The following is a 12,689-nucleotide window of genomic DNA, read 5'->3' as shown; positions in this document are numbered from 1 at the left end:
ATAAAGATTTGTATCCTCTTTTCGTATTTCAGGTGGATATTTCCCTTAATTTAGATCAGTTAAAGGAAGAAATTGACTTTTTAAAGCACACACAGAGTATGAAGAGAACAATGTCTGCAGTGTCATGCCATTCTGATGCTGTTATCAGTAAGAAAAAAGACAAAAGGCATAGTGGTCACTTTGAACAATATAGTGAAAGCATAAAGCTGCTGATGGATTGGGTAAATGCTGTCTGTGACTTCTATAATAAAAAAGTAAGTTCTTTGTTTTAGCCCAGTTTCTTTAAATAAATTTTGGTTAAAGTCAAACTTAGCATGTGAAATATTTTCTTTCATTTCTTAAATAATTTAGTTGATATGTATCAGCAAGCTTTTCCTCTAATGAGTAAGGGTACTGTCACATACCTAGTGTCATCTAATCTGTCACCAATTGTATAATGCACGGTTATTTTATGTATCACCAAGAAAAAAAAAATGCCCTAGTTGGGAGTCTTAATAGGAGATGCTTGCGTAGAACTGTGGGCCAAAGGATCACACCCTCATTACAAGAGTGAATGCAAATAAACGCCCCCCCCCATGCACAGAGGGACATTAGAGAGGAGGAGAGGAGTCTTAGCTGTGTCTTTTATAATCATTTGTCAGATCGATCCTGTATTTCTGTATGAAATGTACGTTTAAGTGTAAATACATGAAAATAAATGGTCCTGACACACATGAATAAAATATCTGGTAAAGAATATAAAACAGAAGAACCATCAAATATATGGGTAATCACCTATGTTTCAGTTAAGTACTAGAGAGCCCTGAAGACCCTAGTGCTGAGGCTCTAGGGGAGAATGTGCCCCATGCCTTTCTCTTAACTTCCGGTCCTGCTGGCAACCCTTGGCCTTCCTTCCTGTGTAGACACATCACTCCAATCACTGCCTGTCTTCACACGGCAGTTTCCCTGTGGGTCTGTCTCTGCGTCTCTCCTTTTCTTATAAAGACACCAGTCACATCTGATTAAGAACTCGTCTTACTCCAGTGTGATCTCACCTTAACTAGTTAAACCGGCAGTGACCCTGTATCCAAATAAGGTCACATCCGGAGATTCTGGGAAGGACACGAATTTTTGACGAACACTATCCAACCCAGAACAACAATATAACTGATATTTTATAGGTGAGGATTTGGCCGTGAATATGGTATTATACTAGTCACTACTAGAAATTAACATGATAGTCAACTATTCAAAGGAAATATGGACTATAAAACTATTAGAATCTATATTCCTATCTAAATACAGTTCATTCTTTTTCTGATATTTCCAATCAGGTGGAGAATTTTACAGTGTCTTTCTCAGATGGCCGGGTGTTATGTTACCTGATCCACCACTACCATCCTTGCTATGTGCCTTTTGCTGCCATATGTCAGCGTACCACCCAAACCGTAGAGTGTACGCAAACTGGTTCTGTGGTGTTAAACTCATCATCTGAATCTGATGAAAGTTCCCTGGATTTGTCTCTTAAAGCACTTGATCAGGGTTAGTCCCTTTTGGTTGATTAACTTTTCCAGTTTTTTCGTTGGCCTGTCTGATTTCTGGCAAGAGCAGTCTAATCTGAGCTCTCTCTTTTACTTGCATTGCAGAAAATACTTCGGAACTATACAAAGAACTCCTAGAAAACGAAAAGAAAAATTTTCAGTTGGTCAGGTCTGCAGCTAGAGACCTCGGTGGAATACCTGCTATGATCCATCACTCAGATATGTCAAATACAATTCCCGACGAGAAGGTAAGTAAAAGTGTCTTAACCAATCATACCTCTTAATAATCAGAGTCTCAGATGATAGGAAGTTTTATATTCTCTGTCTCATGGAAACTTCTGTTTTCACCTTTTATGTTGTCTCTTAGGTGGTTATTACCTATTTGTCATTTCTTTGTGCAAGGCTTTTGGATCTTCGTAAAGAAACGAGAGCCGCTCGACTTATACAAACAACTTGGAGAAAATACAAGCTAAGAAAAGATCTAAAATGCCATCAGGTACTCCTCAGAAATGAAAAAACACTATAACCTAAATTGTAGTTCATAAGATGTCAGCTGATTGATTCTTGATACTGTTCTTACGTTTTACCGAGGTAGGAAATTACTGAGGTAATTTTCATAATTGTGTGTGTTTCGAGTTGGGGATGAATATTTTCCCCAAACTCCTCATGTTTCCTTCGTTCAATATTTCTTCCAGCCTCTGCCATCGTTTCACTTAATCTGCTCCAGGGGACATGGAGTACCTGAACCACATCGTAAATTTGTGAAAAGCTAACTGGGGAGGTCTGACTCCGCTCTTCCCTCCTTCCTCCTGGACTCTTGACTTGCCTCCAGGAAACAGGAGTTTTCCTTTAATTTTTCATGCTGTGCTCTGGAAGGCTTGACCTCCACCAGTGCCATTCGGGCCTGGGTGTCACCTGCCTGATTCTGCAGTTCAATTAGCCAGCTCATTTTGTCTGCCATGAAACTGTCTTCTAGGTTATCCTTTGTTAGTTTAAAAGTGGCATTTCGGTTTCCATCGTTTTATGTCTCAAAATGTTTAGGACCTAAGCACAGGGAGAAGGATGTTATTTACTGTTTTCCTTTGCAACCCCAATAGTATGAATTTTGCAGTAACATAAAATAAGTGTTTTCTTGAGTTCTGAGAAAACACGTCATTTTTAACAATCTGAGAAATGGTCTCCTTGATCAAATTGAACAAACTATTTTAATCCTTTTATCTCCATACTCTTTCCACTAATAATGCTGTATTTATTTGGAGAAATCAAAGAAGCAGCCATGCTTAAGAAATATTATCAGATATGTTCCAGAAATACATTTCACCCAGGATGGCTCCTCGGTTTTGAATTACAATGCATTTATGATAAAGTTCTTAGTAGCTGTAAAGTAGCTAAATTTTGGCGACTCATAAACATACCATGTTTTCTCTCACACCATATCAGACCTGGAAATAACACTAATTGAAATAATCTGCTCTGGCCCCACTAAAGTCTTGGTAGTAACTTTTGGGAAGTAGGCAGTGGCTTACACTCGCAAGGGGTCTTCTCTGCTGCCACGTATTCTCTGTGCCTTCTTTCCCCCCTTATCTTCCCAGGGTCTGCCTCCTTGCCCACATATCCTTGGAAGATAACTTGGCACTTCCAGAGGCTTCTCGGAGAATTGTCTTAGGAAAGTTTTCAAGGAGGACACCCTCCTGGCCAGTCCTCAAATTAGTTCATTAATTCTTTTTATAGGACAATAAATGAGACATTTAAGATTTTAAGAAACAGGTATCAATTAGATTTTTTTTTCTTTCTTTTGGTAATGAAATCTTAGTTTTCTGCTCAAGATAGTCTTGTATTAATCACATATCAATTGCAGAAATGTCTTAGCTTTTTCCTCACAAGATCCCTTTTCTTGATTTATTTCCTTTGTCCAAGTATTGGAAATTTCCCTTTTTTTTTTTTTTTTAGAAAACCACTGCTTCTCTCCTTTCTCCAGGTGACAATGCTCCTTTTCTTATACAATTACACTAAGATCCAAGAGTACCTCTTCATTTGCTATTAGGAACATGAACCACCAGGTTCCCTTCATATTCCTGTAGAAATATCCCAAGCTGGTAAGCACATAAACACTACCTTGAGGTAGCTATTTTCCAGGTTCTATGTTTTCCTTTAGTCATTATTGTAATTTAGATAAACTATTTGTTGAGAATAGAATGGTTCAAGCTCTTGTTGTGACGGAGAAGCATTGGCTAAACAGCCCAAATTCCCTGACGAATGAAGCAGGCTTATCCAAGGGTCCCCGACACATTCTACCTCTTAGTTCTTCCTGAGTGAGTAGGCACCAGTTCCAAAGCAAAGTAAATCCTTTACATATACAAAGCAAACTAAAAATAAACTGGTAACAGATTGGCTCAGCCACATGGTAGGATTAAAAACGATGACATGTGGTCCGTGACTGCGGGTATGGCAACTTTTGCCATTGGTTTATGTAAGTTTTCAAATAGTTGCTAGTTTTTGTAATATATTTGGCTCTTTGAACTTATCTACTTTCCTTTCCCTGTAGCTTTTCTAATGTCACATACAATTGTTCCACATTAGTTTGCGTGAGATTGAGATGATCTACAAGCTGAATTAATTCAGTTTCATTTTATGTCAACTTACTGCATCCAAAAATGCCCCTGGTCCTTATAGCTTTTGACTCAAAAGCTACTTTTGAACTGCATCATATTCTTTTTTAAGCTAATAAGTTGGGTGGTTTTTATTCCCCTGAAATATTTTTCTTTTAAATTGTGGTAAAGAACACATATCATAAAATATACCATCTTAACTGTTTTTTAGATTATTCATAGTTTTTAAGTTTACCGAACACTACCATTTGTAGTGTTAAGTATATTTGCATTGTTGTGAAACAGATCTCCAGAAATTTTTCAATTTGGAGAACTGCAACTTTGTACTCATTAACAATTCCCCATTTCCTCCCCCACTTATCCCTCGTAACTACCTTTCTACTTTCTATTTTGACTACTTTAGATACCTAATATAAGTGGAATAATACAGTATATTCGTCCTTGTGTGACTGGCTTCTTTCACTTAGCATATGTCCTCAAGGTTCACCCATGTTGTAGCCTGCAGCAGAATTTCCTTCATTTTAAAGGCTGCATAGTATTCCGTTGTGTGTATATACCACATTTTCTTTATCCATTCAGTGGGCGTTTGGGTTACTTACACCTCTGGGCTATTGTGAATAATGCTGCTATGAACAGGAGTGTACAAATCCCTCTTTTCGACCCTGTTTTCAGTTCTTTTGGAGATCTACCTAAAAGTGGTATTGCTGGATCATATGGTGATTCTATTTTTGATTTTTTTGAAGAACCACTATACTGTTTTCCAATAGTAGTCACTGTGGGTTACATTTTACAATCCCACCAATAGTGAACAAAGATTCCAGCTACTCCATGATCCCTGCCAGCAGTTGTTGTTTTCTGTTTGTTTGTTGGTAGTAGTTTAGAGATATCTCATTGTGATTTTGATACGCATTTCTCTGATGATTAGTGTTGTTGAGCATCTTTTCATATGCTTGTTGGCCATTTGTATGTCATCTTTGGTGAAATATCTTCATTTGCCCATATTTTAACTGGGTTATTTGATTTTTTTATTGTTGAGTTGTAACAGTTCTTCATATACTCTAGATACAAGTTCCTTATTAGATATATGATTTGCAAATTTTTTTTTTCAATATGTAGGTTTCCTTTTCACTCTGTTGATTGTGTCCTTTGATGAACAAAGTTTTTTGTTTGATGTAATCCCACTTTGTCTAATTTTTGCTTTTGTGCCTGTGCTTTCGGTGTCATATCTCATAAATCATTGCTAAATCCAATGTTATGAAACTTTACCCTATGTTTTCTACTAAGAGTTTTATACCTTTGGGTTGAATGTTTAGGACTTTCATCCAGTTTGAGTTAATAAATGTATAGTGTGTGAGATAAGGGTCCAACTTCACTCTTTGATATGTTGGTATCCAAACACCAGTTTTCACAACACCATTCATTGAAGAGACTGTCCTTTTCCCATTGAGTGGTCTTGGCACCCTTGTTAAAGATCAATAACCCAGTTACATGGGGGTTTATTTCTGGGCAGTCTATTCTATTACATTGGTCTATATATCTGTCTTTATGCTGGTTCCACACTGTTTGATTATTGTAGCTTTGTGATATGTTTTGAAGTTGTGGGTGTTGGTGAAGGGGGATGTGCTTTTAACTTGGATCTTTACAGCCTTAAAGGCCACAGGCTTCACAGAGTACTGACAATGATGTTAGATGGCTTAATCCACTTGTTGGACATAATTCCTCAGCCTAATTTTAGAACTGTCTAGTCTTTCCTCACTCAAGGGTGTGATCCAATGTATGGCCCCCACCATTCCTTAGTATATGTTTCAGTCCATTAGTTCCCTTTCTCCTCTGTCAGAATAGCAGTTTGATCCCTTCCCTAGTTGTGTTCTCATACTGTGCAGTTTCTATCCACAGATACCAACAACTGATTCTAATTAAATAATAATTAGAATGTATAGCTAATCTCTGTGTAGAGCCCACTCTTGCATAGTGCACTGTCCCAGACAGCAACGAGAAGGGTTATCAGACGATCTTTAAGCTGTTCCTTTTCACTAGATGAATAATTTATATTCCAGTTTCTAATTCAGGTGAACTGAAGTGATAGATCTAGCCTTGAAGAGCATAGCAAAATGATTAAGAGCACGAACTCTGAAGCCAGACTACCTACGTCCAATCCTGGCCATCCTCCTGGTGGACTGACTGTCTACCTGACCGCTCAGCCCCAGTTTCCTCATGGCCATGAGAGCAGTGCCTGTTCATCTGTTCTTAACGGCTGTTGTGAGGTTGGATGAATCATTCCTGCGGTGTTTAGAGTGGTGCCTGACACCTGGTATTTAATCTTTTATTATTCGTACTAATTCATGATTAGAAGTAAGAAGTGGAGACGTGCAGGGCACTGGCCTCGAGTGCTCCCGGGTCGGCCAGCTCCTCTCTGGCCACCAACGCCACAGGGCACTCCTGGCATCACTTATCACGACCCAGTACTCTGTTCTCTTCAGCCTCTATGGCTTAAAGCCGCAGTGTATTCTGGGGCTAAAGGAGGGTATTCTGCCTTTCCTTTTTTGTGAACTCCTTTCTTCAAATTGTAGCAAAACAGTACCACCTTATACCGTAAAGCATGTTGTTTCAGAGTCTCTTTTTTCTCCTACAGTCCATCCCTTTCTCAAAAATCAAACGTGAATTCACTGCACCATAATCTGAGACACATACCACATTTAAATTGACTTTATATTGATTACCGACGATCTGTGATAAATCAAACATGTCTGTGATCCTTATCTTAGGATGATATTTCCTAGGAATCTTTGTTTTATCGTATAACTATATCTGCAAGTCTATTCAATATGTTCAACAATATATCAGCTATTTCAACATGCCCAAAAGTGTCTATACTCCAAAGATGAGCATATTTTACAATAAGTCTGGGGGACATTTTATTTCCAGGATCAATTTGATTAATATTTAACAGGTGATTTTCTTACAAATAATGGTTTACGGTCTTAAGGGATTAAGTGCTTTTTTTTTTTTTTTTAGAAGAGAGACAAAGCTGCAAGAATTATTCAGTCAGCTGTAATCAATTTTCTGACTAAACGACAATTGAAAAAGGAGGTCAACGCAACATTGGTCATTCAGAAATATTGGCGAAGACTCTTAGCAAAGAGAAAATTATTAATGTTAAAAAAGGAAAAACTAGAAAAAGTTCAAAATAAATCAGCATCTGTTATTCAGGTATAGTATTCTGAATTTTTGAATTTAAAAAGGTATAATGACACTTTTTAAGAAAGTAAAATATGATAAAGTTTTAAATTATTATATTTTAGGCTTCTATATTTTATCTAGTACTTAACCTTAACAAATATTTGATACCTCCCTACTACATGTAAAACTCTTGGCTGTGTTCAGCATAAGGGTCAAACAAATCGAAACACCTCCTTTGCTCTGAAGGAGGGAACAGTCTAATTCTGTACCCCGTGCTGTCTTCTTTGTTTTACATTAGAGGTTTGCAATCTTCCACTATGGGTCATGCTGGCACACTGTACCCTTCTACCTTGTATATCCATAAACCCAGCCACACTCTCTTTTTCATCTTTACTATGAGTCCTGGAAACTTTTCTTTGGGGATAACAGTGTACATCTTCCTCTCCAGCCCACTTAGTTGGCAAGTGCTGGAAATACTACTTATAATCAGTTTATAGAATGCCTATGTAATTTTTCTACTGAGTAAAAAAAAAAAATTCAACGTATCTACTTTACTTAATGGACATATTCCTTACATCCAAATGTTAGTCTTTGATATTACATTCTATTTTAATAACATCAGAGAGGTGTACTATTTAAATTTACCCTATGTAAATGCCATTGAATTTTATCTATTTTATAAATTTGGAGATTTGTTTCTGGCTACTACTACTGAAAGTGAGAGATTCTGATTTGATAAATTCTCTTTCTTTGAACCTTTTTTTTAATGTGGAATATTACACATAGAAAATTGCACAAAACACAAATGTAGAGCCTAATGGTTTTTCACACTAGGTGAATACTTACGTAACCACAACCTAGGTCAAGAAATAGAATATTGCTAGCCTCTCAGAAGGCATTTCTCAATCAGTTACTCCCCCAGCCCAGCCGAAGGTAACCATTATTCTAATGTATGCTAATCATGCCTTTTTCCTATACATCTTTCTTAAATGCTCTGATATTGTCTTGCCTGTTTTTTGAATTTTACATAGAGGGGTTCAGACAGTGTGAATTCTTTTATTGAACATGAAATTTGTGGAGATTTATCAGTGTTGTTGAGTGTAACTGATTTAACTTTCATTTTATAATATCCTGCAATTTATTTGTCTGTTCTGTTGTTGATGGACATCTGGCTTTCTGGTTTTGAGCTGTTATGACTAAAGCTTTTATGAACGTGCCTTTTGGTGTGACATATATTCACTCTGTTTGGCATATACCTACGAGTACAACTGTTCATCTTAGGGAATATATATTTCAGTTTTAGTACATACTGCCAAGGATTTTTCTAAGGTGGTTATAGCACCGCCAGCTGTTTATAATACTTGGAAGTTATCTCTTTAATTTTAGCCATCCTGGTCACCATTCTGGTCGTTGTACGGTGGTATCTTAGAATAGATGTAATTTGCATTCCCTTGGTAATGAATGACATTGAACACCTTTTCATATTGAAAGTCTTCTTTCGTGAAGTGTTTTTTCAAGGATCTTTTTTTCAGTTTTTTATTTTGATTGTTTGCTTTCTTGTGGATTTGTAAGAGATCTTTATCTATTCTGGTTATCAGACCTTTGTTGGATATGTGTGTTGTAAATGTCTTCTCCCAGACCGTGGTTTATAGTTTTATGTCTTTTCAGTGAAAGTTCTTAATTTTCTTTTATGGTTAGTGGGTTTGTTTTTGTTTGTTTATTTTTGAACCATTTAAGGAGTGTTTTTTCAACCTAAGGCCTTGAAGATATTCTCCTGTATTATATTTTGAAACCTTTAATGTGTTGTCTTTCACATTTAAATCTCTCTTGAAATTAATTTTTGCAAATGATTTGTGTTAGGGACCATTTTTCTTTTTGTATATATGGATAGCCATTGTTTCAGTTACAATTTACTGAAATGACCACACTTGCCTCATTGCTGTGCTATCTTTAGCATACATCAAATATTCTTATATGTGTGGTTCTGTTTCTAGAGTTTTTTTCTATTTCACTGTTCTTTTTGTCTACCAGTGAGCCATGTACTTCAGCTTTACAAGAAATCTGGATGTCTGGTAGATAAAACTTTCTTTGTTTTCTTTAAGAAGTTTTTGGCTATTCTAAAGTCCTCTGCATTTTCACACATATTTTGAATCTGAAGTTTAAAAAATATTGGAATTTGATTGAGATTTAATTGAATAGGTCAGTTTAGTTAGAATTGATATCTTTACTACTAAACATGGTATTTATTTCCTATTTACTTAGGCCTTCTTTAAAAGTCTCCTAAAATGGTTTTATGATCTGATGCAAGAGGTCTTAAATATCTTCATATGTTCCTAGGTATATTATAAATTTTTTAAAATTTAAATTTAATAAATTTTAACTTTACGTTGATTAAAATTAAAATTTTAATTTTTAAATTAACCCTCAGTAAAATGTGCTTTTCTTTTTCTGGTGTGTGGTTCCACAGATTTAAACACACGTACACATGTGTTTAAACACAGTTGTGAAATCATCACCTCAATCAGGATACAGAGCAGTTCCATCTCCCAGAAGGACTGTTGCATTCTATTTCTTTGCGGTCCTTTCTCCCTCCTCACCCAGCCCCAGGCACCCAAGCTCTGCTCTCTATTCCCATAGTTTTGCCTTTTTGAGAATGTCACATAATGGAGCCATACAGTAGGTAAGTTTTGAGACTGGTTTTTTTTTCTCTCTGCAGGATGCCTTTGAGTCTCATCCAAGTTGTTGCATGTATCGGTGGTTTATTCTCCTTCATTGCTGAACAGTATTCCATTGTATGGATGTACCACAATTTGATTATACATTAATCTGTTGAGGGGTATTTGCATTGTTTCCAGTTTTAGGTGATTTCATTCCATTAGGGTAAACAGCTAGGAATGAGATTGCTGGGTCATTTGGTAAGCGTATGTTTAGCTTCATAAGATATCACCAAACTGTGTCTAGAGTGGCTTAACCCACTTTGCTGCCCACCCCCAAAGTGTAAGGATGCTAATTGCTCCATATCCTTAGCAACACCGATTTCTATGTTTTTCAGTCGTTCTGACAGATGTGTAGCGGTGTCTTGATTTTAGTTGCTATTTTCCTAATGGCTATGTATATGTCTTCAAATGCTTAATTGCCTTTCGATTATCTTCTTTATGAAGTGTCTCTTGAAATCTTTTGCCCATTTTTATAATTGAGAGCTTATCTTATTGAGTTTTGAGACTTTTTCTATATTCTGGGTACAAGTTGTTTGTCAGTGATTTGCAACTATTTTCTCTTAATCAATAGGCCTTTTACAGACAGAGTTTGCTGGTCTCTGATCTTGGTGAATGTTCTGTGTACTTGAAAAGAATGTGTATTCTGTTGTTGGGTGGAGTGTTCTATAAATGTCAATTAGATCTATTTGGGTGATGATATTTAACAGTTCTTTTATATCCTAACTGGTGTTCTGTTTATTTAGTCTTGTACCAAGAGAGCAGTATTTAAGTCTCTAACTATAATTGTGGATGTATCTTTCTCCCTTCGGTTTTATCTACATGTATTTTGAAGATGTTTTGTTAGGTGCATACACATTTGGAATTTTTATGTCCTCTTGGTGAGTTGAGTTTTGGTTTTTATCATTATCATTTTTTATCATTGGTGAGTTGAATTTTTTTTTAATCATTTTTTATCATTGTGTAATATTCCTTTTTTATCCTTCATAATTTTCTTTGCTCTGAAGTCAACCTTGCATGCTCTTACTATAACCACTCCAGCTTTCACTTGATTATCATTCGCAGGGTATATTTTTTTCCTTTCTTTTACTTATTAGTTGCTTACATCATTATATATGGCTTAAAGTCTTGACAGCATATAGTTTTTATGTTTTGAAAATCTCTGTCTTTTAATTGATGATTTATACCATTTATATTTCAGATATTTATCAATATGTTTGGATTTGGATCTATCATTTTATTATTTAGTTTTCTGAATGTTCACTTTCTTTCATTCTTCTCTTTCCCCTTTCCTGTCTTTTCAATTATTTGAATACATTTTAGTATTACATTTTAGTTTATCTTTTTTCTTTTTAGTTATTATTTTATCCCCTTGTACAGGGGTTTGGTTATTTGGGTTTTGTTTGTTTGGTTGGTTGGTTTTTTGCCTTTTTTTGGTTGCTATAGGCATTTCAGTATACAAAATTTTAATCTACTTAGAATCAATATTTTATCCCTTTAAATGGAATGTAGAAAACTTGCCACTATCTAGGTCCCTTTGCTCCCCCAACTTTTATGTTTTAGCGGTCTTATTTATTAAACCTACATACAAATAAAATTACATCAGGCAATGTTAATAATTTTTTCTTTCAATCATAATAAATATTTTAAAGAGTGCATGAGAATAATATCCTATTAATGCAGATATTTTTCATTTCTGTTGCTTTGCTTTCTTTTTTTTATAGTACACTTTTTGCAATTTATGAACAAATGATGATACACTGTAATTAACTAAAGTCCTTAGTTTCCATAGGTTTCACTCTTTATGTGGTATAGTTATGTGTTTGACAAAAATCCTGCCCTAAAAATCCTCTCTGCTTTACGTATTCATCTCTTATCCCTCTGCAAAATCCTGGGCAACCATTGATCTTTTTACTGTCTCTATACTTTTGCTTTTTCCAGGATGTCCTATAATTTGAATTCATCAATATGTAGCCTTTTCAGATAGGTTCTCTCACTTCACAATATGCATTTAAGTTTCTTTTATGTCTTTTCCTGCCTTGATAGCTTGTTTCTTTTTATTGCTGAATAACATTCTGTCATATTGATGTACTGCAGTTTTTTTTATCCTTTCACCTATTGAAGGACATATTGGTTGCTTCTAATTTGGGGCCATTATGAATAAAGGTGCTATAAACACCTGTGTGCAGGTTTTTCTGTGGACTTGGTTTTCAACTTCTTTGGGAAGGTACCTAGGAATGGGATTGCTTGATCATATGACAAAACTATGTTTAGGTTTGTGAGAAACTGACAAACTGTCTTCCAAAGTGGCTGTACCATTTTGCATTCCCACCAGCAATGAGTGAGAGTTCCTGTTGCTCCACTTCCTGGCCAGCATTTGGTGTTGTCACTGTTTTAGACTTTACCATTAAAATAAATGTGTATAGGCATCACATTGCTGTTTCAGTTTGCAATTCCCTAGTGCATTTGATGTTAAGCATCTTTTCATATGCTTATTTACAATCTGTATATCTTCTTTGGTGAAGCATTCCAATGTTTTCCCCATTTTAAAATTCTTTAAATTCTTTCCCCATTTTTGAATTCTTTATTGTTGAGTTTTAAGGGTTCTTTGTATAACTGGATACAAACCCTTTATCAGATTTATATTTTATAAATATTTCCTCCTA

At 35.7% G+C, this 12,689-nt stretch overlaps 1 protein-coding gene across 2 annotated transcripts in view; it reads left to right on the top strand.

Annotated features, from left to right (window-relative positions):
- The window catches only part of ASPM (assembly factor for spindle microtubules), a 62,162-nt gene that overhangs the window by 27,121 nt on the left and 22,352 nt on the right, over window positions 1-12,689 (top strand). For both annotated transcript variants that reach the window (XM_059906003.1, XM_059905999.1), the window contains exons 13-17: window positions 33-254; window positions 1,314-1,521; window positions 1,626-1,768; window positions 1,888-2,016; window positions 7,145-7,339. In XM_059906003.1, coding sequence (XP_059761986.1) covers window positions 33-254; window positions 1,314-1,521; window positions 1,626-1,768; window positions 1,888-2,016; window positions 7,145-7,339 — 897 coding nt within the window. The remainder of the gene's footprint in view (window positions 1-32; window positions 255-1,313; window positions 1,522-1,625; window positions 1,769-1,887; window positions 2,017-7,144; window positions 7,340-12,689) is intronic.

Source organism: Balaenoptera ricei, chromosome 1 (genome assembly GCF_028023285.1).
Source record: "Balaenoptera ricei isolate mBalRic1 chromosome 1, mBalRic1.hap2, whole genome shotgun sequence".
Lineage (NCBI taxonomy): Eukaryota > Metazoa > Chordata > Mammalia > Artiodactyla > Balaenopteridae > Balaenoptera > Balaenoptera ricei.
The sequence above is the reverse complement of the archived record's forward strand: the minus strand, read 5'-3'. Positions and strand labels throughout refer to the sequence as shown.